This window comes from Geotrypetes seraphini, chromosome 17, assembly GCF_902459505.1.
Source record: "Geotrypetes seraphini chromosome 17, aGeoSer1.1, whole genome shotgun sequence".
Lineage (NCBI taxonomy): Eukaryota > Metazoa > Chordata > Amphibia > Gymnophiona > Dermophiidae > Geotrypetes > Geotrypetes seraphini.
In genome coordinates this window covers 9,329,093-9,356,291 of record NC_047100.1, presented here as the reverse complement: position 1 = coordinate 9,356,291, position 27,199 = coordinate 9,329,093, and the positions used below count along the sequence as shown (strand labels likewise).

The following is a 27,199-nucleotide window of genomic DNA, read 5'->3' as shown; positions in this document are numbered from 1 at the left end:
GTATGTTAACATGTAACTCACCCTAGATAAGGACGGGCGATAAATAAACAAACAAAATAATGACCTGTGATTCCAAAGGAGTTATCTACTGCACGAGATGTCCTTGTAAGCTTGTGCAGCACACATAGTGAAGATGACCCAAGGTTTTATAAACATTTCATTGTTTAAATTCACACAGACTCAACATGAATGTGTTTCGGTCCTGTAGCTGGATCAGGAGTCTTAAATGATTTTCAAACCGGCTAAAAATGGTACTGTATTCCTATACATGAAGTTGTGTGGCTGTCAGATGCATAGATAGTGGTCTATGAAAATGGTTTGTGTCACTAGTAAGCAAGCTATGCCTTCTTCATCTCCGGGCAGGCTTAGGGCAATTGTCTTTGTTATACCCTTCCAACACTAGCCCTAACTACAGTGAAAATTGCCTGATTCAACTTGGAATTATTCTTGTCTAGCTGTTCTGCATTTATAGGTTCCTTCACTAGGTGGCAGTCAAGTGTTTTTCCTATGAACACATTGTTATTATTTTGTATGCTGGAAGAAGTACTAAACTCACTCTGTAAGCCAACACATGCAGGCTTTGAGCTCCATAATGAAGCTCAGCAAATCATATCTCTGGCTCTCCTCACATGTTATAGGTGATGACACAGCAAATCTACAGACCTTTTCTTGAAAATAAAGGGAGAGATTTGTCACTTTGAATGTCAGACCATCATAATATTTTTTCCAAATGTACATATTGATAAAATCCCTCATAATGTGTTCCATATCAAAGTAGATGTCACAACAAGGGACAATGTGACTGCAAGGTTTTACTGACTGTATTTGTCATTTTGTAATTTATATGTTAATATATCAGAGAAGCTTTATGTAGTTTAACCTCTTGCCTTGGATTTGAAATCCATTGCTTTTTGCTCATACAGTAAATATGAAGTTATTGAAGTTTATATTTTATAAATATCTAAGGATACAATTGAAAACATATACAGTACTTGTATATGACCTTTAAAACTCTTGATATAGCAAAGCTATTCATGACCTTCTAATATCATCTCACCAAAGACATATTTGGTTTGTGATGTTGAAGGTTTGTGGTTTTAAAAGACCTAAATGAAAATTCAGACATTTGAAAATAAATTTCAGTTTCCCTTATTTTTGTTAATTTCCACATGTAAAACAGACAGTAACATTTTGAAATTTGATTGGAAATACTTGATGTGAAAAAGGCTACAAGCAAAAATAAATATGGGTGGGTTTGACAAAGTGTATATAAATGGGAATACAAAATATAAGAGAGCTGATTTCTTCCTAAAATGATAGCCAACCAGTCGGTTTTCAAAGATGTCCCTAATGTGCATGAGGCAGATTTGCACATATTGTAATAGAGATGACAGGCATGCAAATCTGCCTCATGCATATTCATTACGGATATCTTGAAAGCCCAACTGGCTGGGGGGGTCCCCCAGGACAGGTTTAAGAACCACTGAATTAAATCCGTTAAGAACATAAGAATTGTCATACTGGGACAAATCAAAGGTCCATCAAGCCCAGTGTCCTGTTTCCAACAGTGGCCAACTCAGGTTGCAAGTACAGTGGTGCCTCACACAACGAACTTAATTCGTTCCAGGAGCAAGTTTGTTATGCGAAAAGTTCGTTATGTGAAACGCGTTTTCCCATAACAATACATGTTAAAAAAAATAATTCGTTCTGTAGCATATAATATGCTAAGATGACATAAAAAAAGATAAATTTACCCCACATTCACTCCTTCTAATTATTTCCCGTTTCATTTCAACAGAAATCACCTTCCTGCTTTTTTTAGAAGCCATGATATATAAAAAATATTGAGTTTATCTTAAAAGGACGACTGTATACAGTGAGAGAGGGCAGAGTCTCAGCGGCAAAAACTGGGACTTAACTTTTCTTTTTTTTTTCTAGCATCGGGGAAGCGGCGAGAGTAGCTCCGCCCCCCCCAACGCATCAGCAATAGGCGCCGGGCCCCTCCATAAAAGGAGGCGAGCTGACGGTCCGCCACTGCACAGGGAGCCAGGCGAAGGGCTGTGAGAGAGGGCAGTTAAGCGCAGTGAGTAACGCAGCTCGGGCGACTTCGTTGTGTGAAACGAAGTTCGTTGTATGAATCAAGACATGAAGTTCGTTGTGTGCAGCGTTCGCTGTGCGAGGCGTTCGTTATGCGAGGCACCACTGTACCTCGCTAGATCCCAAGTAGTAAAACAGATTTTATGCTGCTTATCCTAGGATAAGCAGTGGATTTCCTGAAGCCATCTGTAGGAAGCCAAACTGGGTTTTCCCAGGAAACCCTGTGCACACACACACAGCTTGGACACACTGGAAAGGTATGATGGAAAGCTTTTATTAAAGTACAAACCAGAGCCTGTTTCCTCACAGGCTTAAGGATGCAAAATATACACTGTACTTTTATATCTCAATCCAACCTGAGCAGTCCTTATTCTCTAGGCAGTTAACCATAACATATCTAGTTCAGCAGTCTTTAGTCTTCGGTCAATAGATCAACACACACAATATTTAAGGGCTATAAGTGGCTTGCCTCAGCCATCTCACGTAGACAGATCTCACCTGCTCTCTTTTCCCAGGGCTCTGATTCAACACTGCTAGGAGAGTCTCTTTTCTGGAAACCTCTCCCTCTGGACCAGTCTGGGACCTGAGTCCCGCCAATCAAGGTCCCAAGTACCTAGCTAGATCCCAAGTAGTAAAACAAATTTTATGCTGCTTATCCTAGGAATAAGCAGTAGATTTCCCCAAGCCATCTCAATAATATCCTATGGACTTCTCTTTTAGGAAATTATCCAAACCATTTTTAAACCCTGCTAAGCTAACTGATTTTACCACATTCTCTGGCAACAAATTCCAGAGTTTAATTACAGTTTTGTGAAGAAATATTTTCTCCAGTTTGTTTTAAATCTACTACTTAGTAGCTTCATCTCATCCTAATATTTTTGGAAAGAGTGAACAAACGACTCACATCTACCCTTTCCATTCATTATTTTATAGACCTCTGTCATGTCACCGCTGAGCTGTCTCTTCTCCAAGCTGTAGAGCCTTATCTGCTTTAGCCTTTCCTCATAAGGAAATTGTCCTATCCCTTTTATCATTTTTGTCACCCTTCTCTGTATGTTTTCTAATTCCACTATATCTTTTTTGAGATATAGTGGCCAGAATGCACATAGTATTCGAGATGCGGTCATACCATAAAACAATACAAGGGCATTATAACATTTTCATCTTTGTTTTCCATTCCATTCCTGATAATTCCTAACATTCTATTTTCTTTCTTAGCCTCATCATTGAGGATACATTGAGCTGAGGGTTTCAATGTATCCTCAATGATGACACCTTGATCCTTTTCCTAGGCAATGACTCCTAACACAGAACCCAGTATCGCATAGCTATTCTTGTATGTGTATTCAGTAAAGGCATGTTCTGGGGCAGAGTTTGAGTAGAGCTGTGATTTTACATATGTAATTGCACATATTTTACTTATGAATATTTACACCTTTTCTCGATCAAAAGCAAATGTATCAAATGTGTGGAAGTTTGATTTACATGTGATTTATGTAGGATGCATGCTAGTACAAAATTAAAATGGCTTACGTATGTATCAAAGAATTGACGATAATCCAGCTTTTTTTCTTTTATCCTCTCTTTCTTATGTACTCTAGTCTTAATTACATGTGAACCGAGTCGAGCTCCATTGGGAGATGACCCGGTATATAAATTGAAGACATTAGTACTGGTATTTTCTAAAGAAATGTGGAGGGGCATTTTCAAAAAGGTGTCATTCTTTAGTGTCTGTCTCAACCTCAGTCCTTCTACACCAGTATTTTTGAATGCAAGGCTTGAGGGTCAGTGGCTGAGCCCATTCACGCTCTGATTCTTTGAGCTAAGTATAGGATAATTAAGTCATTGTGACATCACTGATGTGGAATGAGGCGTTATGACATCACAATCTCAGCTAGAATGTTGCTGCTCTTTGGGTTTCTGCCAGGTACTTGTGACCTGTTTTGGCCTCTGTTGGAAACAGGATACTGGGCTTGATGGACCTTCCCAGTATGGCAATGGTTATGGTCTAGTAGAAAGCAAACCTAAATACTGCTAAAACACTAGTGACTGTATTTCCCTGTAAAGACAAGTCAGCTACAAAGCTAAGTTGCTTTTCTGGTCTATGTTTTTCATATCCTGGCTTGCACTTACACAATGTAACCCTGTAGGGGTTGTATTTATAGCTTCATTTAAATGCTTTTGAAAATTTTCTAAAAAAATTGATGTGTGTTGGCCAGTGATTGGAGCAGGAGCGATTTCACTACGCAGATTATCCTCAGTTTGTGATTGGCACTGCTGTGCGTAGGCTCCGATTCTGAGGCCATAGCCCTTCAAATTTGTTGGGCTAATAACACTGATGTGTATTGCTGGTTAGTAGCAGTATTTAGGTTTGCTTTCTACTATATTTTTATATACTGCTGGGGTGATTGGTTTAATGGTTATGGTCTAACCATGCGGTGTCATTTTAGTGTCTATCTCAACCTCAGTCCTTCTAAACCAGCATTTTTGAATGCAAGGCTTGAGGGTCAGTGGCTGAGCCCATTCACGCTCTGATTCTTTGAGCTAAGTATAGGATAATTAAGCCATTGTGACATCACTGATGTGGAATGAGGCGTTATGACATCACAATCTCAGCTCTAGAATGTTGCTGCTCTTTGGGTTTCTGCCAGGTACTTGTGACCTGGGTTGGCCTCTGTTGGAAACGGGATACTGGGCTTGATGGACCTTTGGTTTGTCCCAGTATGGCAATGGTTATGGTCTTATGATCTAACCATGCGGTGTCATTTTTAGTGTCTATCTCAACCTCAGTCCTTCTAAACCAGCATTTTTCAATGCAAGGCTGGAGAGTCAGTGGCTGGGCCCATTCATAGTCTGATTCTTCCTCTCTCCTTAAAGAATGACCTGGAGATGGTTTCCTGTGGTTATCTGCAGGGACAGGAATGGTGATGAATTTTCTCACTTTGTCATTCTCTACTGTAAACCAGAACACCCAGGTTCATATCCCACTGCTATTCCATTATTTTAAATGCTGAGCCCTTCAGGAGCAGAAAGAAACCTCCATACCCTTCCAGTTTGCAGGCATCATAAATATTTAAGTACAGTAGGTATACATATCTCTATTTATGGAGGGCTTAATCTTAAAACTTATCTATTTCAAGATGCCTTTGCCAAATCTTAATCTTTACTTGGTTCATTTGTTGATCTCTTTCTCAAAACTAACCTTCTCTTTAGCGCATATCTCTTATACCACGCACCCTTATCCCTCATGTTATACCCCTTCCCTCTATCTCATTTCTTCTAATATTATGTAACTTTTCCCTTCCTCCCCACTCATCCTCACTGTCAGGTTTTGTTCGTACATGTTGTATATGTTATTTATTTATTTATTTTTTTTTCTCACTAATCTTTCTAATACACCATTAATTAATTCTTTCTATTCTATTTTAAATTTTATTGTTAACCGGTCAGATATTTGTTTTATGATCGGGATATTAAAAACCAATAAACTTGAAACTTACAATTTAAAGAAAGAAAAAGAAAGTGGAACCTTTGCTTTCTGCTTTCCTCAGAATGTCCCTTATACCTGATGCTGTCATAGAACCTGGTTTCCTTTTTGGGTTCACTTTCAGGGAAGAGGGAGGGGGACAATAATCACTGGATGTTAAGGAGAGGTCATACCTTAATCCAGGAGGATCGCAATCCAGTCGGGTTTTCAGGATTTCCCCAGTGAATATGCATGAGATCTATTTGCATGCGCTGCTTTCATTGCATGCTAATAGATCTCATGCATATTCATTGGGGAAATCCTGAAAACCCAACTGGATTGTGGCCCTCGAGGACAGACATTTGACACCCCTGCCTTAATCCCTCCAGTGGTCCAATGCTCAATCAGAGCATCTTTTTTGTACTCTGGAAATAACTGAAACAGGTCTAAATAAAAACATCCTTCTTTTTAAACTTGAATGTTTCTTCTTGTTCGATTATCTGATTATTGTTGTTGGATGTCCTAAATTTGGGCCCTCCCTAGTCCCGCCCAAACCACACCCACTGCCATCCTGCCATTGCAAAATCGTAATTTGGATGGTTTTGGGAGATGGACCTTTTGTTTTTGCCATTTTGAGACATCCATGTGTTTTTAAAATGAGCCCCTTTATTTCTTTACACAATAGGGTGCAAGTAGGCATATTTTGCCCTACTAATCCAGTCAACCACTTATAAAATTACTCTCTGTATGTGTATCAGAGTAATTCTAAACCAGGCACTTTTTGCATGAGAACTGATAGAGAATGTAAGACATTCTGCATTTGTTTGCTAATTATTTTCTTTTTACTTCACAGGTGTGAAGGTGAAAGCTCACGGAGTGTCAGGTATGTGTGTAATTATCCCTCTTTCTTTATTTCACCGCTGTCCTGCTGGAATCGAAGACTTTAATGAAACATGCTCTTTGATTTCAGACTGACTTGAGGTCTGATTCAAGTCAAAACTGTTTATTGTAGAAAACTTTCTGGTGTTGGTAAACTGTAGCTTAAAAAAAATCATATAAGTGTGGCATTTCTTGTGCAAAATGCATGCCACTGGGTTTGAAAGCATCAAACAACACACCTAAACTTTATGCGAAAGAAATAAGAACAAAGTGAACCAAGATGGGCTTATATTGGGCAGATTATAGTAGGATTCAGTTATGGTTGAGAGCAAATGATGTAAATGCCAAAAAGGAGCAGTTGGGTGTGTAAATGCGTCTATTCTTTAAAGAGCATACAGAATATTTGGAACACTTCAGACATGCCCACGTTAACACCCCTTTGCAGTTGTGCATAAGAGAAATTAGGCACTCGGGTCCAGATTCTGTAAACAGTGCCTAAATCGGCAGCCGTCTACATAAACGGCGCTGTCTGCGTGTCAATCACACTTAGGCATCGTTTAAAGAATCTCGGCTAACAACGCCTATCCCAGAACTCAGGCATCTGCAAAGTACTACTAAATAATCAATAATGGACAAAACCCTCAAAATTTCAAATAGGTTTCAAAACACAACTTTCATTGTCATACCTATATTGAGAGGACAATCAGCCTATCAGCAGGTCAAGTCTCTTTCATAGATCAAGAAACCTCTCATAAAAAGAATTTCAGGTGTTTATGTGCAAACATTTAACTCATATGTGATTGAAAAATAATACATTTCAAAGTGCATTTAAACATCCACACTTATCTTAAAGTAGCCCATCGGGGCCTGTTTCGCCAAGGATTTCTCGGCTTCTTCAGGGGTCTTTGAATACTACTGTGAGCAGCTTTTCTGCTAATTTAATTCAAAGCTGGTGCTGAATATAGATATGAGAATGAAAGTTCTGTTTTGAAACCTATTTGCTGTTTTTCTATCTGCAATGTAGGCTAGGGTTTTCCTGGCCTACATTGTTAGGGTTACCAGACGTTTGGATTTCCCCAGACATGTCCTCCTTTTGAGGACATGTCTGGGGGTCCGGACGGCTTTTCAAAACCCGGCACTTTATCCAGGTTTTGAAAAGCTATGTCTGGCCTGACAAGAGCAGGCAGCTGGGGTGGGGCTAGGGCGGGCTTGGGGGTTGGATTAGGGCGGAGTGGGCATAACTAGGCGGGCCTGGGGGCAGGGCAAGGGGTCCGGATTTTCCAAAAGGAAATTCTGGCAACCCTATACATTGTAGATATCTAAGTTCTTTTAAGAATCGCCCCTAACGGCACCTAAGGTCAACTCCTTTCATTACCATGCTTATTTTGACCTTAGGCAGCTTGCTGTAGATGCACTAACGATACCTACCTTGGTAGGTGCTTCCCAGTACCTACTTTTTTTTTTAATGAATTTTTAATTACCACTCTGATTTAAGCCAATTCAAACAATTAAGTTAGGCAGCAATAGGGCGCCTACCGCCGTCTTATTTACGGTCCCATTTATAGAATATGGCCCTCAGTTTACAGAATGAGGAGTAAGTCAGTTACATGCACAACTGCTAATTGTGCCACTTGGTGCTTGTTAAGGCCAATTATGGTGCTTATCTCCAGATAGATGCCTAGTAACTAATTATGTTACAATACAATAAATCAATTTCTAGACCGCATAACCAGATAGTTATCTGATTCTATAGCTAGGTGCATAATTGGGCACTTAACTTTAAGCACCATTTATAGACTTTGGTGGTGTATCTGAAAGGGTTTTTAATTTGCTAATTGTGCCCTGAAATAGCTTTTTTGCTTTGAGCATACTGAGAAGTGTGTTATTTGTATAGGCAGCGGAACACTGTTTGGGTTGGGCCAGGAGCTCCACCCTAGCCCCAGCGGAATCCTGTGGCACGGCCCATCACCAGCTCCCAACTCCACCTCCTACCTCCTCTGAGCGTTGTACTTCAAATCTTCAGGATAGCCATCACGCAGCATCAATGAGCAGGCCTGCCCCCGGAAGTAGAATGAAGAGTTCTGGGTCTGGCTTGCTCGTTGACACTGCATAGCGGCTGCTCCAATGATTTGAAGTGCAATGCTAGGAAATGGGTGGGAGGGTGAGCTCCAACCAGCGACCACCAATTTATGGGGAGGCCTTGGCCCCTGTGGCCTTCCCCCATTCCGATGCCTATGATTTGGTGCCAATATTCAACCAGGAGTTCATAATATGACCCAACACTGACCATGTCCTGACACTAATGCCTACTTCTTTTAGTCTGTGTATAGATTGCAATAGTGTACAGGACCCCATACGTAGGTATTAGTGCCGAAACATGGCCCGTGTCATATTATCCATTTGACTTACATATTGGATATGGGAGGCTGAGAAGTCAGCAACATTTAAGACTGTGGATCTTCTTTTGTGGAGAGGGACCACACCTGCCCTTCTCTAGTCCTCCAGTACCACTCCCGACTCTAGAGGCTCATTGAAAAGGTCAGTCTTAGTTGTATTGTGATTTTTAAGTAAAAGTGTTTACCTTCTGAAATAAGTGTGCTATTAGAAAGATTGATCTGCCGTGTTTTGAAAAGCCATCCAGATGCCTGGACAGTCCTCTAAAAAGAGGGCATGTCCGGGTAAATCCAGACAACTGGTAACCCTAACTTAGAGGGAACATTGGTCAGGGCCCCTCCACTTTTGCCTCAAGCTCACCCATCAGCAGCACATTACAAGTCTAGCTGGTAGGGATTCCCAAGCCCTGCTAGCTGAAGACATTTAGACATAAGGAAGGACCTAGTGAAGTTTGAGGAATAGTCCAAGATTTAGCAGCATAGATTTAATGCTAAGAAATGCAAGGTCATGCATTTGGGCTGGAAAAACCTGGAGGAATGTAATAGTTTAGGGGGTGAAGAACTGTTGTGCATGAAAGAGGAGTGGGAATTGGGTGTGATAATATGTGTTGATCTTAGGGTGGCCAAACAGGTTGAAAAGGCAATAGATAGCAAAAGCTAGAAAGATGCATAGGGAGAGGAAAGGCGAGTAGGAAAAAGGAGATATTGATGCCCTGTATAAAACTATTCTATACCTCACATTTCTTTACCACCTCTATCCTAAATGTAAGGACCTGAAGAAGTTTACAGTTTGACAAGAAATTTCACTAAGAATAAAGTTTTAGCTCACCAATCTAGAGAAACAGAAAGTCTTAAGACCTGTAACAAAATAAATAGTATGATTGCGTATTTTAATGAGGACTCTGATAAGACCTCATTTAAAATATTGTGCACAGTTCTGGAGATCGGTCCAGAGGAAGGCTACTAAAATGGTTGGTGGTCTTCATCATAAGGGGACAGTCTTAAAAATCTCAATATGTATACTTTGCAGGAAAGATGGGAAAGGGGAGATATGATAGAGATTTTAAATACCTACATGGTATGAGCTAAGTCTCTTTCAATTGAAAGGAAGCTCTGGAATGAGAGGGCATAGGATGAAGTTAAGAGGTGATAGGCTCAGGAGTAAACTAAGAAATGCTTGTTTACTGAAAGAGTAGTAGATATATGGAATAGTTTCCCGGTAGAGGTGGTGGAGACAGAGACTGTGTCTGAAATCAAGAAAGGGTGGGACTGGCATGTGGGATCTCTTAGAGGAGGAGATAATGGATGCTGTGGATGGGCAGACTGGATGGGCCCTTTGGCCTTTATCTGCCACCATGTTTCTCTGTTTCTATATTTTACTTTCAATGCTTGTTCATTAGTTGATGTGTAGTCTTTGTAACTTTTTTATTTTATAAGTGGGTTTTTAAATTGAGTACATTGTTCAGCTTGTGTCTTGCATTTTCGTCTCTTCTGCTGTTGTCCTGCTTCTGAATTTGTGGTGGATATTGTCATCTGTTGTTTGCTTTCTCTGGTTCACATACCATTGCTCTAACTAGTACTATGAGCTGGCCTACTTCTTATTCAATAATCATACCTTCTTTTCTGCTGCTGACATTGCGATAATCAAATCTTTCATAATTGCTTCTTTTTAAGCTGCTCCATCTTCCTGTCCTAGCTACAAAATTCCACTTGTCTCTAATTAAACTCTTTTAATCTCTTGATTACTTGCTTTCCTTACTTACTATTCTTAGGTCAGCTGTGGTGCACAGATCAGGAGGTAACTTAATCGCATGAGCTGAGGAGCTGAAATCAAGCTGGAAACACATTGCTTTAGCTCTTTGACTGCAAGAATGTAATCCTTACTGTATATAGAAATGAGACGTAGCCAGCATCAGAATATTGGGGAGATCAGTACACTGATCACGACATATTTAGGCAGCTTCTAGCAAAAGCAGAATGGATGAAAAGTACTGGCACGACAGGTAGATAATGTACCAGGAACTCAGTGGCTGGTTGAAAAATAAATCCTCAGGAGTTTCATCCATGATTTGCTTGATAAGTTGATAGATTCATTTATTTGCAAGTCTTTTTATGCTGACTAGGGAACACTTGATGAAGTTACAGGGAAATACTTTTAAAACCAATAGGAGGAAATTTTTAAGAAAGGTTTGGACAGATTACTGAAGGAAAGTCCATAGTCGGTTATTGAGAAAAACATGTTGCTATTCCTTGGGTTTTGGCTAGGTACTAGTGACCTGGATTGACCACTGTAAGAACAGGCTACTGGACTTGATGGACCATTGCTCTGACCCAGTAAGGTTATTCTTATGTTCTTATGATGGCATTTTAACAAACTACAGACAAAAAAGTTGATTAGGGGGTGGCGTAACTGGAAGGCCTAGTCCCCGTCCATTTCCTGTTCAAAACCGGTGTTTGGTGCATTAGCTGTTTAACAAAGAGAAAGAAACACTTTTGGGGCGTGGTTTGGGCTGACCTTCATGTTGTACTAACATTCCATTGTTTAGAATGGCACTAATCCCTGAATTCTACATGTGGTGCTAAAAACGGGCACTGGATATCTGTGCATACACCCAAATTCCGTATGCAATTTAATTGCTTAATGGGCCAGTCAGCGCCAATAATTGGAAATAGTTTGTAATTATGCATGCAACTTGCTATGCACTGTTCTATAAAGATAAGCACATCAATTTTTTTTTCGTATGGAGCAGAAAAAGGGACAGGTCAGGAGCATTCACGTGCAGTACGAGTATTATAGCATTTGGGTGATCTTCACCTAAGATAGGCATAAAGATTTATACTAGGTTCAATGTGGATCATGGCTTTTACATTGCTAATCTATAAACAGTGCCCAAGTTGGAGTGCTGTTTATAGAGTAGCATTCAGCACTAATTTTTACAGCTGCTAGATTCCAAATTTGAGGAGCCGTGACCGAAACACAATACAAAAAGAACTCTTGGTGAGGATATAAGAACAAATAACATAGGATCATGTAAAGGTCAGAATCAAATACAATTATGGTAAGGTAATACAAGAAGAACTTGAGTAGATGAACAGTTTTCGAATGTCAGTTCAGTTATAGACACAGGGTCCCAGAAGGAGAAGACGAGAGAAGTGAGAGGGGCCCGGTAGTAAGAGTTCAATGAGTCTGTGCTTAGAGCTTTTTCCTTCGTCTTGAAGAACGTATGAGATATGCAAAAAGGGCACAGGGATTAGTGCTCTACTAGGAATTTGTTGAACAAATATGTTTTCAATCCTCACCTGAAATGCATATATGACAAAGAAGACCCTATAATGGCGATATTATAGCAACAATCTGAACAGTAGCACAATCCATTGTACATAAGAATAGTCTTACTGGGTCAGACCAATGGTCAATCAAGCCCAGTAGCCCGTTCTCACAGTGGCCAATCCAGGTCATTAGTACCTGGCCAAAACCCAAGGAGTAGCAACATTCCATCCTACCGGTCCAGGGCAAGCAGTGGCTTCCCCCGTGTCTTTCTCAATAACAGACTATGGACATTTCCTCCAGGAAATTGTCCAAACCTTTCTTAAAACCAGTTACGCTATCTGCTATTACCACAACAAATGTAAGGAAGTTCTTCTTCACCCAGACAGTGATAGAAACTGGAACTCTGTTCCACAGGCTGTTATAGGGGAAAACACTCTCCAGGGATTCAAGACAAAGTTTGACAAGTTCCATCTGAGGCTAGTCTCAGTAAGGGCGTTGGTCTTTGACCTAAGGGCCACCGCGTGAGCGGACTGCTGGACACGATGGACCACTGGTCTGACCCAGCAGTGGCAATTTGCGTTTCCAGAGCTTAACTATTCTCTGAGCAAAAAAAAATTTCCTCCTATTGGTTTTAAAAGTATTTCCCTGTAACTTCATCGAGTTTCCCCCTAGTCTTTTGTCATTTTTGACGGTTTGAAAAATCGATCCACTTGTACCCGTTCTACTCCACTCAGGATTTTGTAGATTTCAATCCTATCTCCCCTCAGCTCAAGAGCCCTGATCTTTTTTAGTCTTTCCTCATTTGCGAGGCGTTCCATCCCCTTTATCATCTTGGTCGCTCTTCTTTGAACCTTTTCTAGTGCCACTTCTTGTACTGTCAGATTTTCTCATACTTTTCTTCCACTCTGTCTCGACAGAGTAAAAATCTTAGGGCATTTAGGTCAGTAAGGTAAATTCTCTGATGCTCACTGAATTCCTATGAGCGTCGGAGCATTTACCTCGCCGACCCGCAGCAAAATGCTTTTACGCCGCTTAGGAAAACCCAGTGTTAGTAAATCAGGGGCCTAAGTTCTGAGTCTTTTCAATTGGGGGGTGATCAGTTAGTTAACGATTAATATCACAAAATAATTTCTTTCGCTTCCATTCCATTTGTGTCAAATAAAGTTTGATTCATTGCTGCTGTGGTAAAGCTGCTGCTATGACTCTCATTGTTAATAATTGAGTAGGTGTTAACTCCGTTTAAGGCTCTTTGATGTCCTGTGTTGTGAATAAATATGTAGGAAGACGGCTGTCGAATTGCCTAATAAGAATCCTCCAGTGCCTTTTCTGTAACCTCAGTGGGCATTATTTGCTCTAACATTTAAGCCTGTTTTGCCATTAATCAGAGTAGCAGACACTATTCTGATGAAGTCTAAAGTGTTTACCCTCTCTGTAATATGGATATTTGCACTGCTGAAAATATTTACCATATGTTCAATATAATCTCTAGTGGGGAAAAGCAGAGATTGTTTAAACACTAGTTGTTCGTTCCTGAGCAGTTATATTCCTGCTCTCTTTACGTGCGTTATGCACGTTCAATTTTACATCTGTGGGCCCTCTGACAGAATTACTGCAAAAGCACCCTCTTAACTTCCTGCCCATCCATGTGCATGCTGAGGATTTCTTACCTCCAGGGAAATTTAATCTTCCAGTGGAGAACCACACAACTAATGTAGTCTTCACACAAATGCTGATTGCTCCCAAGCAGTGGTGATTTTCTGCTTGCCCAGTGACCTGGTACATTTTATTAATGACCAGGGTCCTTTCATAACCTACTTCCTTTACCTAAGAGCTGCTGGGGTTGGAATGGGAAGCCCTCGTTGAGCCTTTGGTATTATTATTTTTTAGAAAACTGTTATTATTCTCAAGTACATGTTTATATTTCAAATTAACAAAACAGATGACAGTCAAAGGTAGACAGTAAAATATGCAATTAGGGCTAAGAGGAGACTTCAATTTTTTTCTCCCTTTGCTCCCTTGCTCCTCTGTGCTTCATGTCAGATTCTACATGAAACATCAAGTTGAATGTTTCTCCTTTCCAAAATAATTTAGGCTCCATCTTGCTAAGCCACAGTAGAGGTTTCTACCGCGGCATGGGGCGCTAAATGCTCCGACGCTGCTCCGATGCTCATAGGGGTCGTGGTAGAAACCTGTACCACAGCTTAGAGAATGACACGGTGACAAAATTCATCACCGTTCCCGTCCCCACGGATAACCGCGGGAAATAATCCCATGTCATTTTCTAGTGTCTATTTCAACCTCGGTCCTTCTACACCAGCCATTCGTACTCTGATTCTTATGGGAGCCAAGGATAATGAAGCCATTGTGACATCACTGATGTGATTGGCTCTTAGGCACTGGTGGAATGAGGCATTATGACATCACAATATCTGCTCTGGATACCAGAGACTGTCATTCTTTAGTGTCTGTTTCAACCTCAGTCCTTCTACACCAGCATTCTTCGAAGCAAAGCTCGAGGATCATTGGTTGTGGCCATTCGTACTCTGATTCTTCCCTCTCTCCTTAAAGAATGACATGAAGATGGTTTCCCGCGGTTATCCGCGGGGACGGGGACGGTGATGAATTTTGTCACCGTGTCATTCTCTACCACAGCTTAGTAAAAGGTGGGGTTAATGTTTTGGCTCACTGGTTGAGCTGCTGCCTCTTCACCCACAGGTTGTGAGATCAAATCCCGGTGCTGCTCCTTGTGACCCTGGGCAAGTCACTTAGGCCCAAATTCTGTAACCAGCACCTAAAGTTAGGCTCCTATTTTGGCGGCGCCCAACTAGATCGGCGCCTATCTAAATTAAATAGCAAATTAAACTTTGTAATCAGTACTGATTGAAACCTAGGCGCCTGTCAAGAAAGCGCGATTCTGTAACAAGGCGCCTCTAAAAATTTAGGCGGCCTTCCAAAAGAAATAGGGGCTATGCATGTTGGGCGTGGGCGTGGCCACGTGTTAGGCACCTTCTTGCGGAATCACTGCTCATTCCCTGTTGGAAAAGGGGATAGAGGGGTATAGATAGAGGATTACAGTTCAGGTCCTGGACCTGATGGGCCACCGCGTGTGCGGACTGCTGGGCACGATGGACCTCTGGTCTGACCCAGCGGAGGCACTGCTTATGTTCTTATGTTCTATCCCATTGTCCCGAAAGATCTCGGAACGGATTACAGGTTAACCATACATCATTTCAGTAGAAGTTTAAGATACACTTTTTTTTATCCTAACTTGATACATACTAGGGGTCTAATATTAATATACTCTAGTATATAGTTTACTGGTTACAGTTTGCCATAGATTTCCTTATAGTGCAAGATTTTACAATACAAGTTTTCCTTACGTGACACATACTGGTTCTGGTACCAATACAGTGGTACCTTGGTTTACGAGTGCACCGGTTTGCGAGTGTTTTGGAAGACGAGCAAAACATTCACAAATTTGGTGCCTCGTAAACCGAGCTTGCCTCGCTGTACGAGCGCCCCCCCCCCCCCCGAGAACTGGCACCCTCCCCCCCCCCGCGATCCGGCACCCCCCGCCGCCATCGGGCATCCCCCCGCCGCCACCTGAGATCCCCCAACCCACCCGAACCCTCTTCTTACTTCCAGTGTAGCCTCCGCATCGGCACCAGCATGTTCTGTGCCCGAAAATCTGCTTCCTGTGCCGGGCCTTGAGCAGATTTTCGGGCACAGGACATGCTGATGCCGGCAATGCCGATGCGGAGGCTACACTGGAAGTAAGAAGAGGGTTCGGGTGGGTTGGGGGATCTCAGGTGGCGGCGGGGGGGGTGCCGGATCGCGGGGGGGAGGGTGCCCGTTCGTGAGGGGGGGTCTTCAGGGGGAGTAATGCCAGTTCTCGGGGGGGAGGGGGGGCAGCGCTGCTGGCCTCGGGGGGGGGGAAGGTTTGGGGTGGGAACATATCAAAGCAAGTTTCCCTTACTTCCTATGGAGAAACTTGCTTTGATATACGAGCATTTTGGATTACGAGCATGCTCCTGGAACGGATTATGCTCGTAATCCAAGAGATACCACATTTCTTTGTAGTCAACGGTCAAGGGCGGGGGTTTAGGTGAAGAGGTTGTTTTTATTGCTTTTCTAAAGTTGAGGGGTCCTATAAGGGATCTGATCTGCGGGGACAGTCGATTCCAGTGGCTTAATATGAAGTTGGAGTAGGAACATTTTTTGGTGGTTTGCAGTCAAAGGGGCACAAGCAGGGGGCGTTTTGAGGCATACTTCTAATACAGTGGTCTCAAACTCACGGCCCAGGAGCCAGATGCGGCCCGCCAGGTACTATTTTGAGGCCCTCGGTATGTTTATCATAATCACAAAAGTAACATAAAACAGTTTTTCAACCATATGTCTCTTTAGCTATAAATGACAATATTATTATTCAGACTTAGCCAAAAGGAAAGATTTATAAACTATAAAGAGTTTTACCTCATGCAAATTGTAATTTCTTTAATAAGACATTAACTATTTTTTCTGCAGCCCTCCAAGTACCTACACATCCAAAATATGGCCCTGCAAAGGGTTTGAGTTTGAGACCACTGATTTAGTACTGCCCTCCTTCACCTGGATGCTCACAGGGGCCAAGGCAGTCAACTCGTACCCAGCACTTTCTAAAATCCTGACCAGGTGGTGCATGTGATCTGACAATTTTGCACTAAGCAGGCATGTTACCAATCATCACTCACAGCCACCAGTCATCAGCTACCTTTTTTTCTTAATGACTGCTCTCCTGGAGACCTAGAATTAATGATGCATCCTCCTTGCAAGGGGATAACATGTCAATTAGCGAGCTGGTCCTAGCTGCAGGCTCACTTCCTTTTAAGTACTAAAAGGATTGAAAATCTCCAACTCATCAGAGCTCCAAAAAAAGAAAATGAAGTAATCCAAGATTCAGCAAACAGAAGAATTCTAATAACTTTTGACACAACAAATTTTGGCTATGCACATTTTCTAATAGCATAGGAAAGCCTGCCCAGCAGAAAGGTTTGGTAGGTATTTAGGCCCTGATTCTGTATAGGATGCCCAGGAGAGGTGTCCTATACAGAATCGGGCCTACATTAACCCTGATTCTGCAACCGGCGTCCATGTTACAGAGAATTGGGTTAGATTAGACACGGCCGCTACACTTATCGTGGCAAGGGATAAGTATAGTGGCTGCCTGTCCGATAGCTGGCAGGAGGGTGCCAAACCCCTCCTGCTGGAATACCGCCCCCCCAAACTCACAATCACCGGCAGGAGGGTGCCCAACCCCTCTTGCCGGAACGCTGCCCCCCTAAACTCACAATCTCAGCAGGAGGGTGACCAACCCCTCCTGCTGGAAAGCTAGACCCCCTCTGGACCCCCCCATGCTAATGACCTCCCCCCATGACTCCCCTAATCTCCCCCCCCAACTAACCTCCCCCTCCCAGCTAACCTTTAAATGTTGGTCGGCTGGATGGGTCTTAATGCCGTCCAGCCGACAGGCCCGTCTCGTCGAAATGAGATGGGCCCGCCCCTTCCCGGCCCATCCCCACTAAGTCTAAGGCCTGATTGGCCCAGGCTCTAGAAGCCTGGACCAATCAGGCCTTAGGCATAGTGGGTCCGCCCATCCCCACTAATCCTAAGGCCTGATTGGCCCAGGTGCCTACGAGCCTTCCCGATTGGTTGATTAGACAGCTGTAGGACGCCTACAGCCGCCTAAAATTGGGACGGCACTTTTCAGAATCAGGGCCTTAGTGTTTAAAATCCAGTAAAATATTCTGTCTAGCCACAACAGAACAAATCTCATTAAAAAAAACCCTCAAACCGAAAAAACCCAGCAAAACACATGTAGCAAGGTACTTTGAGCCCCTCACCTGTCTGCTCTCTGATCCTGCCTATGGGTCCCAGAATCTTACATATATAACTGGGCTCTCTCATACCCAACACACATTCAACACAAGAATCAGGTAACCACCAACAAATGGAAGAGATAAAAATCTTGACTGGCATCTGAAAATGGAGACATTTCTCTGCACTGCTGACATATGATCCCTTATTGGGTGAAATGCCTTCTTGCAGATCCCAAGTTTAAAATTCAAACACTAATATTTAAATTCCAGTAGCAGATTCTATCTAGCCACAACAGAATAAATCACACAAAAAAACCCTCAAAACAAAACAGAAGGAAAATAAAAGGTATACATTTAATAAGAAGGCAGGACTGTGTATATATGCTGGATGTGAATAGGTGAATTATATCATTTCCATCTTTGTCATATTTATAAAAAAAGAACATCATATAAAGTACCTCACATGGGTTACTGCATATTCACTTCCTTAGAAACTGTATTTGCTGAACACTAGATAACCACTTGGCAGTAATCATCTAGCATTTTCCAAAGCTGTTCTCTGCATCTAATTTACCACCAATCTATTACTGTGTGTATAAGCTCTGGCCCATTTCAACTGTAGCCCGATAAGGAACTGCACCAGCAGCTGAAAACCACAGAATCAAAGGGACGATGTGTAAAAAGGAAAAATGAGGAAAATAAGTGACTGAAGGAGGTGACAGAGAAATGTTTCTACTTTTAACTAACATTTCAGTCAACCTGAAGGCTAAAAAGGATAAACCATAAGTCCACAAGTACAAAACAGCTTTGAATAAATGTAGGCTGCTCTGAAAACATTTCTATGGCACATACCACAGATGATGAATTTTAGACATTACCTGTATTTCCAAACACCAGGTGTTTGTGAGTGATGCGAGAAAATCTAAGTGTGTCTCAAGCTGACCAGGTCCCTACCCGACATGCTAAGAAGAGACGATGCATTTCTCAGGCAGAAATAACGCACAAAGCCAAGTACAAAATTTTTTCCCTTTTTAAAAAAAAGATTGGTAGAAGTTATTTATTGCACACAGAATGCACTAAGCACGATATATAAAAACAAGTCTGATGAGAATGAACTTGCTGCTTGAGTGACCGAGCCTAGAATCAAATGTTTCTTTGAATACAGTAAAAATGATTTAAACGCTGTTTAATCTGGTATGATTTATATTACTGACAGCGGAAAGGAATAAAGAGGCTACATATTAGTTCTGGTATCAAGCAAAATTATGGCACCCTGAAGGATGTATGTTATTGGAAAATCAGTACATTAAATTAATTAATAAGTAGTTTAGTTAAAGCAGAAGTTCATGAAGTTCATGTATCACCTACATATTGCCTAATCCTAGTAAAGAGCATTTAGATGCAAAAAAATCCTTACATTGAATAATAAAGGTACATTATAAATACATTCTTCTCTCAGCCTTCACATTCTGGTGTGTAATCACGTTTTTCAAAGAAATAAGTCATACTAGGGTTACCAGATTTTTCCTTGGAAAAACTCGAATGCTTGGCTATGCCCCGTTCTGCCCAGCTCCGCCTTTTTCTGCTTCCAGCCCCACCCCTTCTACATCCAGCCATGCCCCATTCCTCCTCCAACCCCGCACAATAAAGCCTTGTCTTTCTTTTCCAACCTCCAGGCTGTGTCTGGAGAGCCTCTTGTCATCTGCGCGTGCTCAGAGGCCCTCCAGCCACAGCCAGGAGGTTGGAACTTTCCAAAACCCGGGCAGACTACCAGGTTTTGGAAAGTCCAGGTTTTCCCAGATGTCTGGTAACCCTAAGTTATACCATTTTCATTTGTTAAATACCTAAACAAATTAGAGAGAAGAAGGAAGCATGGTTTACTCCTGAGTCAATCATACTCAAATGCAAAGTTAGACAGTTAGAAAGATGATGGGCAAAAACTAAGGAAGAAGAAGATTTAATTACTTGGAAAACTTGTATATATCACTATAAACAAAATATAAAGTTGGCAAAGAAACATTTTATTTCAGAGAATATTAGTCAGAGTTCAAATTCAAGCAAAGAGCTTTTTGGATTAGAGAGATCTTCTACATAATACAAAATTGTCTCATACCAGTTACTACCCAGGATCTTTCACATTTTTTCCAGTCTAAGATAAATAAGATTGTAAAATCCTTACCACAGGTAGATGTAGAGATAGTTATCACTCATATAGAAACAGAAGACACCTTAAATGATATTCAAGTAGATTGAAAGTGGACTTCATGTGTTGACATATATGATGTTAAGACGATGCCTCTACGATTCTCTAGAGGGAGCTGTGAACTGGATCCTTGTGCAGTATGGTTGTTAAGCTCTTTGCCAGATAATGTTTCACTGGGAAGTCAGCATAGCAGGAGGGAACTGGTTATCTCTCCTGCTGATTTTCACTGGGGCAAAGGGGGGAGGGGTCGATCAGTCCCTGGTGCCAGTTCATCGGGAGGAGGAGGGGGGTCGGACCCTAGAAACATAGAAATAGACGGCAGATAAGGGCCACGGCCCATCTAGTCTGCCCACCCTAATGTCCCTCCCCTACCTTTGCCCTGTGAATAGATCCCATGTGCCGATCCCATTTGGCCTTAAAATCAGGCACGCTGCTGGCCTCCATCACCTGTAGTGGAAGACTATTCCAGCGATCAACCACTCTTTCAGTGAAAAAGAATCCTGGTGTCACCTCGTAGTTTCCCGCCCCTGATTTTCCACGGATGCCCTCTTGTTGTCGTGGGACCCTTGAAAAAGAAGATATCTTCCTCCACCTCGATGCGGCCCGTAAGATACTTGAACGTCTCGATCATGTCTCCCCTCTCTCTGCGCTCCTCGAGCGAGTATAGCTGCAATTTGTCAAGCCGTTCTTCATACGGAAGATCCTTGAGTCCCGAGACCATCCGGGTGGCCATTCTCTGCACCGACTCCAGTCTCAGCACATCCTTGCGATAATGCGGCCTCCAGAATTGCACACAGTATTCCAGGTGGGGCCTCACCATGGATCTATACAATGGCATAATGACTTCCGCCTTACGACTGACGAAACCCCTTCGTATGCAGCCCATGATTTGTCTTGCCTTGGACGAAGCCTGTTCCACTTGATTGGCAGACTTCATGTCTTCACTGACGATTACCCCCAAGTCTCGTTCTTCTACCGTTTTTGCTAGGATCTCGCCATTAAGGGTATAAGACTTGCATGGATTTTGGCTGCCCAGGTGCATAACTTTGCATTTTTTGGCATTGAACTTGAGTTGCCATGTCCTAGACCATCGCTCCAGTAGGAGTAGGTCGTGCATCATGTTGTCAGGCATTGAATCTTCGTCTGTTGTGCATTTGCCCACTACATTACTTAGTTTGGCGTCATCGGCGAATAATGTTATTTTACCTCGAAGCCCTTCTGCCAAGTCTCTTATAAAGATGTTGAATAGGATTGGGCCCAAGACTGAGCCCTGTGGCACTCCACTGATCACCTCCGTCATTTCGGAGGGGGTGCCGTTCACCACCACCCTTTGAAGCCTACCTCCAAGTCAGTTTCCAACCCATTGCGTCAATGTGTCGCCTAATCCTATAGAACTCATCTTGCTCAGCAACCTGCGGTGTGGTACGCTATCGAATGCTTTGCTAAAGTCCAGGTACACGATGTCCAGGGACTCCCTAATATCCAGCTTCCCCGTCACCCAATCAAAGAAGCTGATCAGGTTGGATTGGCATGATCTCCCTTTAGTAAATCCATGTTGTCGGGGATCCCGTAGATTCTCCTCATCCAGGATCTTATCCAATTGGCGTTTGATTAGAGTTTCCATTAGTTTGCTCACTATCGATGTTAGACTCACTGGTCTGTAGTTTGCTGTCTCCATCTTTGAGCCTTTCTTGTGGAGTGGAATGACGTTAGCCGTCCTCCAGTCCAACGGGACGCTGCCTGTACTAAGGGAGAGGTTGAAGAGCGCGGACAGCAGCTCCGCCAAGACATCACTCAGCTCCCTTAGCACCCTGGGATGCAGGTTGTCCGGCCCCATTGCTTTGTTAACCTTGAGCTTTGACAGCTCACCGTAGACACTGCTGGGCGTAAACTCAAAGTTACTAAACGGGTCAACTGAGCCAACCCTTGTCTGTAGCTAAGGGCCGAGCCCCGGCTCTTCTCGGGTGAAGACTGAGCAGAAGTATTCATTTAATAGTTGGGCTTTTTCCAAATCCTTTTCCACATAGTCTCCGTCTGGATTCCTAAGACGTACAATCCCGCTTGAGTTTTTTCTTCTATCACTGATATTCCTGAAAAAGGATTTATCTCCCTTCTGGATGTTCTATGCTAGAGACTCCTCCATGTGGAATTTAGCCTCCCTGACTGCCGTTTTGACGGATTTTGATTTGGTCAGGTAGTAATGTAATGTAATGTAATTTATTTCTTATATACCGCTACATCCGTTAGGTTCTAAGCGGTTTGAAGAAAATATACATTAAGATTATAAATGAGAAGTAAGAAGGTACTTAAAAAATTCCCTGCTCTAGAGTCCTGCTTCCCCGATTGTTTGTAAGAGATGAATGCTTTTTTCTTCTCCTTGATGAGGTCTGAGATCTCTGCAGTAAACCACTGTGGCTTATTGTTCCTTTGCCGTTTACTTACTGATTTAACATAGCGGTTTGTTGCTTCTTGTATGGTTGCTTTCAAAGTCGACCACATATCTTCCACGTTATCAGTTTCTGCTTGGCCTTGTAGCGCCTGGTGAACGAAGTCTCCCATTTCTTTGAAATTTGTGTCCTTGAATTTGAGGACCTTGGTCAGTGTGGTAGATTTAGTGAAACCTTTCCTGAGATTGAACCATACCATGTTGTGGTCACTGGAGGCCAGTGTGTCGCCCACCGAGACCTCTGTGACACTTTCTCCATTGGTAAATATCAGGTCCAATATTGCCTGATCCCTTGTTGGTTCCAACACCAGTTGCCTGAGTCTTGCTCCCTTCATAGAGTTTAATAGCCTCCTGCTGCTGCCGGAAGCAGAGGTAAGTGTAACCCAATCCACATCAGGCATGTTAAAGTCACCCAGCAATACTGTGTCCCCACGCAAGGTGATATTTTCTATATCTCCGATTATTTCCATATCCAGGTCATCCTGTTGTCTTGGGGGTCTGTAAATTACGCCAAGGTACAAGCATTTGTCCTTCCCTCTGGCAAATTAACCCAAAGGGATTCCCCAGTATACTGGACATCTGAGATTCTCGTGACCTTAATGTCATCTTTAGTATATAATGCTACACCTCCTCCCATTCTGCCCTCCCTGTCCCGGCGAAGCAAGTTGTAACCCGGTATGACCATGTCCCACCCGTGGGAGTCTGTGAGCCAGGTCTCGGATATCGCCACCACATCCAGGTCGGCATTCCTTATTTCTGTTTCCAATTCCAGGATCTTGTTCCCTAAACTGTGTGCGTTGACGTACATAGCCCTCCATGTTGTATTTTTGTTACGTCTCAATGGGGATATTCCTGCTTGAGCAACTTGAACACCTTTAGCATTATTTGTGCTTACCTTAGACCCAGAACCACAATGTGTACTCCCCATATACCCAGAACTACAGTGTGTACTCCCCCTAGACCCGGAATTACAATGTGATCCATAAATATGATGTGACCCTACTCCCGACTCGAAAGTGTGTGCACCCACCCCTGACCCAGACCTAGAATTTCGGTGATTACCTACCTCAGCCTCAAAAATGTATTGGCAGTTTAGTTCGCCAGGTATGTTGTTTATGCCTGTACCCTCCCCCGACTTACCTAGTTTAAAGCCCTGTGGAGTAGGCGGGCTAGGCGGTGTCCAAGGACATTCTTCCCTCTTCTGGTCAGGTGTAGCCCGTCGTGTCCCTGTAGTCCTTGCAATGCTTCTCCATGGTGCAGAAACCCGAAGTTCATCTCCTTGCACCATCCTCGCAGCCAGTCGTTCGCCCTCTGTATTCGATCCTCTCTGTCTCTGCCCTTGCCCCTCACTAGGAGAATCGAGGAGAAGACTACCTGCGCATCCATCCTCCTCAGCTTCTCCCCCAGTGCCAGTTTATCAGGGAGACTTTGGGGAGGGCCGTCATCGTCAGGGGGAGGCTTTTTTCTTTTTTGTTAATGGGGCAGATGTTTGTGTGTAACACACACACAGCATCTGTACCCGTTAAAAAAAAAGTTCTGCCCCAAACAGTTGAGTGGCAGGAGACATAGAGGCATAGAGAGGGTGGATAGGGACAGATTCTTCAGACTGAAGGGGACAGCAAATACAAGGGGGCATTCTGAGAAACTGAAGGGAGATAGGTTCAGAACAAATGCAAGGAAGTTCTTTTTCACCCAGAGGGTCGTGGACACTTGGAATGCGCTACCGGAGGAAGTGATCAGGCAGGGTACGGTCCAAGGATTCAAACAGGGATTGGACGGATTCCTGAGGGATAAAGGGATCATGGGATACTGAGGGAGGAGCTGGGATGTAACAAAAGTATAGAAAGTTTGTCAGGTAATGAGTATAAACCAACCAGGTCGTGCATGTGCAGGACCGGAGGGCTGGGACTTCGATGGGAAGGCAGGACCAAATTGGGAGGCCAAGGTGGCAGGGGAGCCCCTTCAGATGATTCAGACAGGTCGTGATCTGTTTGGGCCGCCGCGGGAGCGGACTGCTGGGCAGGATGGACCTATGGTCTGACCCGGCAGAGGCACTGCTTATGTTCTTATGTTCTTATGACTGCTTTGGGGCTTCCCCTGCCTCTCAGCTGTTCAGGCATCCCCTGCTGGCTCTGTGCATGAGAGTTATGCTCACAGTGATTAATCAGATGGATGAGACGGGGATTATAACGAACCTCCATGCAAATCATTTGCATGCAAAATTTTTAGTACATCAATAGCTCTCTTAGAATCGGCCAAAAATCGAATCGGAGCAGACCCATGTGGTCTTACTGATCCTGTTTAGTGCATCAAGCTCTAAGAGAGAGAGCCAAATTGTAAGCTCTTTCGAGCAAGGACTGTTTTCTTGCTCTTTGTGACTCTGTACAGCGCTGCGTGCGTCTGATAGCGCTATGGCCACTTTTTAATAAAAGGGGCCCCTCTGCGGTTTAACAACTTTTAAATACAATTTGCCTTCATCAATGCATGAACAGTTTTCATATAAAGCTCTGTCTGTTGAAATCAAACCTCAATCTTTTCAGATAAACCAGCTCCTATCCTGCACAGCACAGAACACACATTGATACTGAATCACATTAAAGGTTGAGTTAATAGATGTTGAATTATGCACATGTTAAGCTTTATTTATAATTACATACAGAACTAGTAGACAGGAACACAATAAATGTTGGTTAATTCCTCTCATTTTTGCATTCTCTCCCCCAAAATAACCCATGTGATATCTAAAGATAATTGCCCGCTATCTTTGCTGTTCCTGTTCTGCATCTGCTGGGGTTACAAAACGCTCACCATTAGAGGCCGTCGGGTATCTTATGGCCAAAGCGTTTGCTTTCAATCAAGCAGCCAGCCCAGTGTGTTAAAAACAAGACTTTGCATTGGCCTTTGAAGGTTTCACCCTTCTGCGCTGGGAAGAGATATTTCAAAGGAAGGAGGCTTGTGAGATGTGGGATTGTGTTCACATTGACAGAAGCTGCTTGGCTTCATTAGCTGTGAGCAGAAAGCTTTACAAGTCGCAAGAGGCCAAGAGCAGACTGTGCATATTAGATTAACAGTGCCGTAAAACACACCATTGGCGTGGTCAGGAAACTAGAACACTCTTAAAGAGGAAGCAGAACTGCACCTCTGTTAATTAGCGGATGAAATCACGCTGCTGTCAACCCAATCTCCTGGGTGTTTTGTCAGCAAATCAGAAGAACAACATGTTTCCAATATCAGCTCTGTATACAATGAATTCAATGCAGATATCCAGTATTGTGAATGATCAAATGTAAGGTCTCATTGACAGGCATTGTGCTGATAAATGGTCAGCTTCTCTGGCAGTGTTCAAGGCCCAGTTAAAAGCCCACCTCTTCGAGATGCTTTCAACTTATAATTCCTGTCATCTTGGGTCACATGTCCAAGTTAGATTGTAAGATCTTCTGAGCAGGGACACGCTTTTAAATGTGTTATATAAGTGATAAATAGTAGTAGTAGTAGTAGTGCATTTTATAAGAACATAAGAGCTGCCATAATGGGACAGACTGAAGGCCCATCAAGCCAGTATCCTGTTTCTAACAGTGGCCAACCCAGGTCTCAGGTACCTAGCTAGATCCCAAGTAGTAAAACAGATTTTATGCTGCTTATCCTAGGAATAAGAAGTGGATTTCCCCTGACCATCTCAATAAGGGCCTATGGACTTCTCTTTTAGGAAATTATCCAGGCCTTTTTTAAACCCTGCTAAGCTAACTGATTTCATCACATACTCCGGCAACAAATTCCAAAGTTTAATTAAAGTTGTATGAAGAAATATTTTATCTGGTTTGTTTTAAATCTACTATGTAGTAACTTCATCGCACACCCCCTAGTCCTAGTATTTTTGGAAAGAGTGAACATGCATTTCACATCTACCTTTTCCACTCCACACAGTATTTTATAAACCCAGTATTTTATAGAGCTCTATCATATCATCCCTTAGTGTCTCTTCTCCAAGCCGAAAGGCCTTAGCCGCTTTAGCTTTTCCTCACTGGGAAGTCGTCCCAAACCTTTTATCATTTTTGTTGCCCTTCTCTGTACCTTTTCTAATTCTGCTATATCTTTTTTGAGATACAGTGACTAGAACTGCACACAGTATTCAAGTTGCGGCTGTACCATAGAGTAATACAAGGGCATTATAACATTTTCATCTTTGTTTCCCATTTATTTCCTGACTAGTCTTTAAGCCCGTTACATTAACGGGTGCTAGAAAGCAGCCCCCTTTCCCTCTCCCCCTCCAGTTCCTCCCTAACTGTCTCTCCGTAGCCTCCCTTCTGTCTTCCCCCCCTAAGCAAAATGATCTGCCTCCCAGCACACCCCTCCCCCCGAAGCAGCCCCCTTTCCCTCTACCCCTCCAATTCCTCCCTGACAGTGTCTCCGTGGTCCCCCTTCTGTCTCCCCTCCCAAGCAAAGCTGTCTGCCTCCCAGCACACTCCTCCCCCCAAAGCAGACCCCTTTCCCTCTACCCCTCCAATTCCTCCCTGACAGTGTCTCCGTGGTCCCCCTTCTGTCTCCCCTCCCAAGCAAAGCTGTCTGCCTCCAAGCACACCCCTCCCCCA

The 27,199-nt window shown here is 43.0% G+C and overlaps 1 protein-coding gene across 6 annotated transcripts in view; it reads left to right on the top strand.

Moving 5' to 3' along the window:
* IQSEC1 (IQ motif and Sec7 domain ArfGEF 1) overlaps nt 1–27,199 on the top strand; it is an 819,058-nt gene that overhangs the window by 189,890 nt on the left and 601,969 nt on the right. For all 6 annotated transcript variants that reach the window (XM_033926777.1, XM_033926775.1, XM_033926778.1 and 3 more), the window contains exon 2: nt 6,417–6,446. In XM_033926777.1, the coding sequence (XP_033782668.1) occupies nt 6,417–6,446 (30 nt within the window). The remainder of the gene's footprint in view (nt 1–6,416; nt 6,447–27,199) is intronic.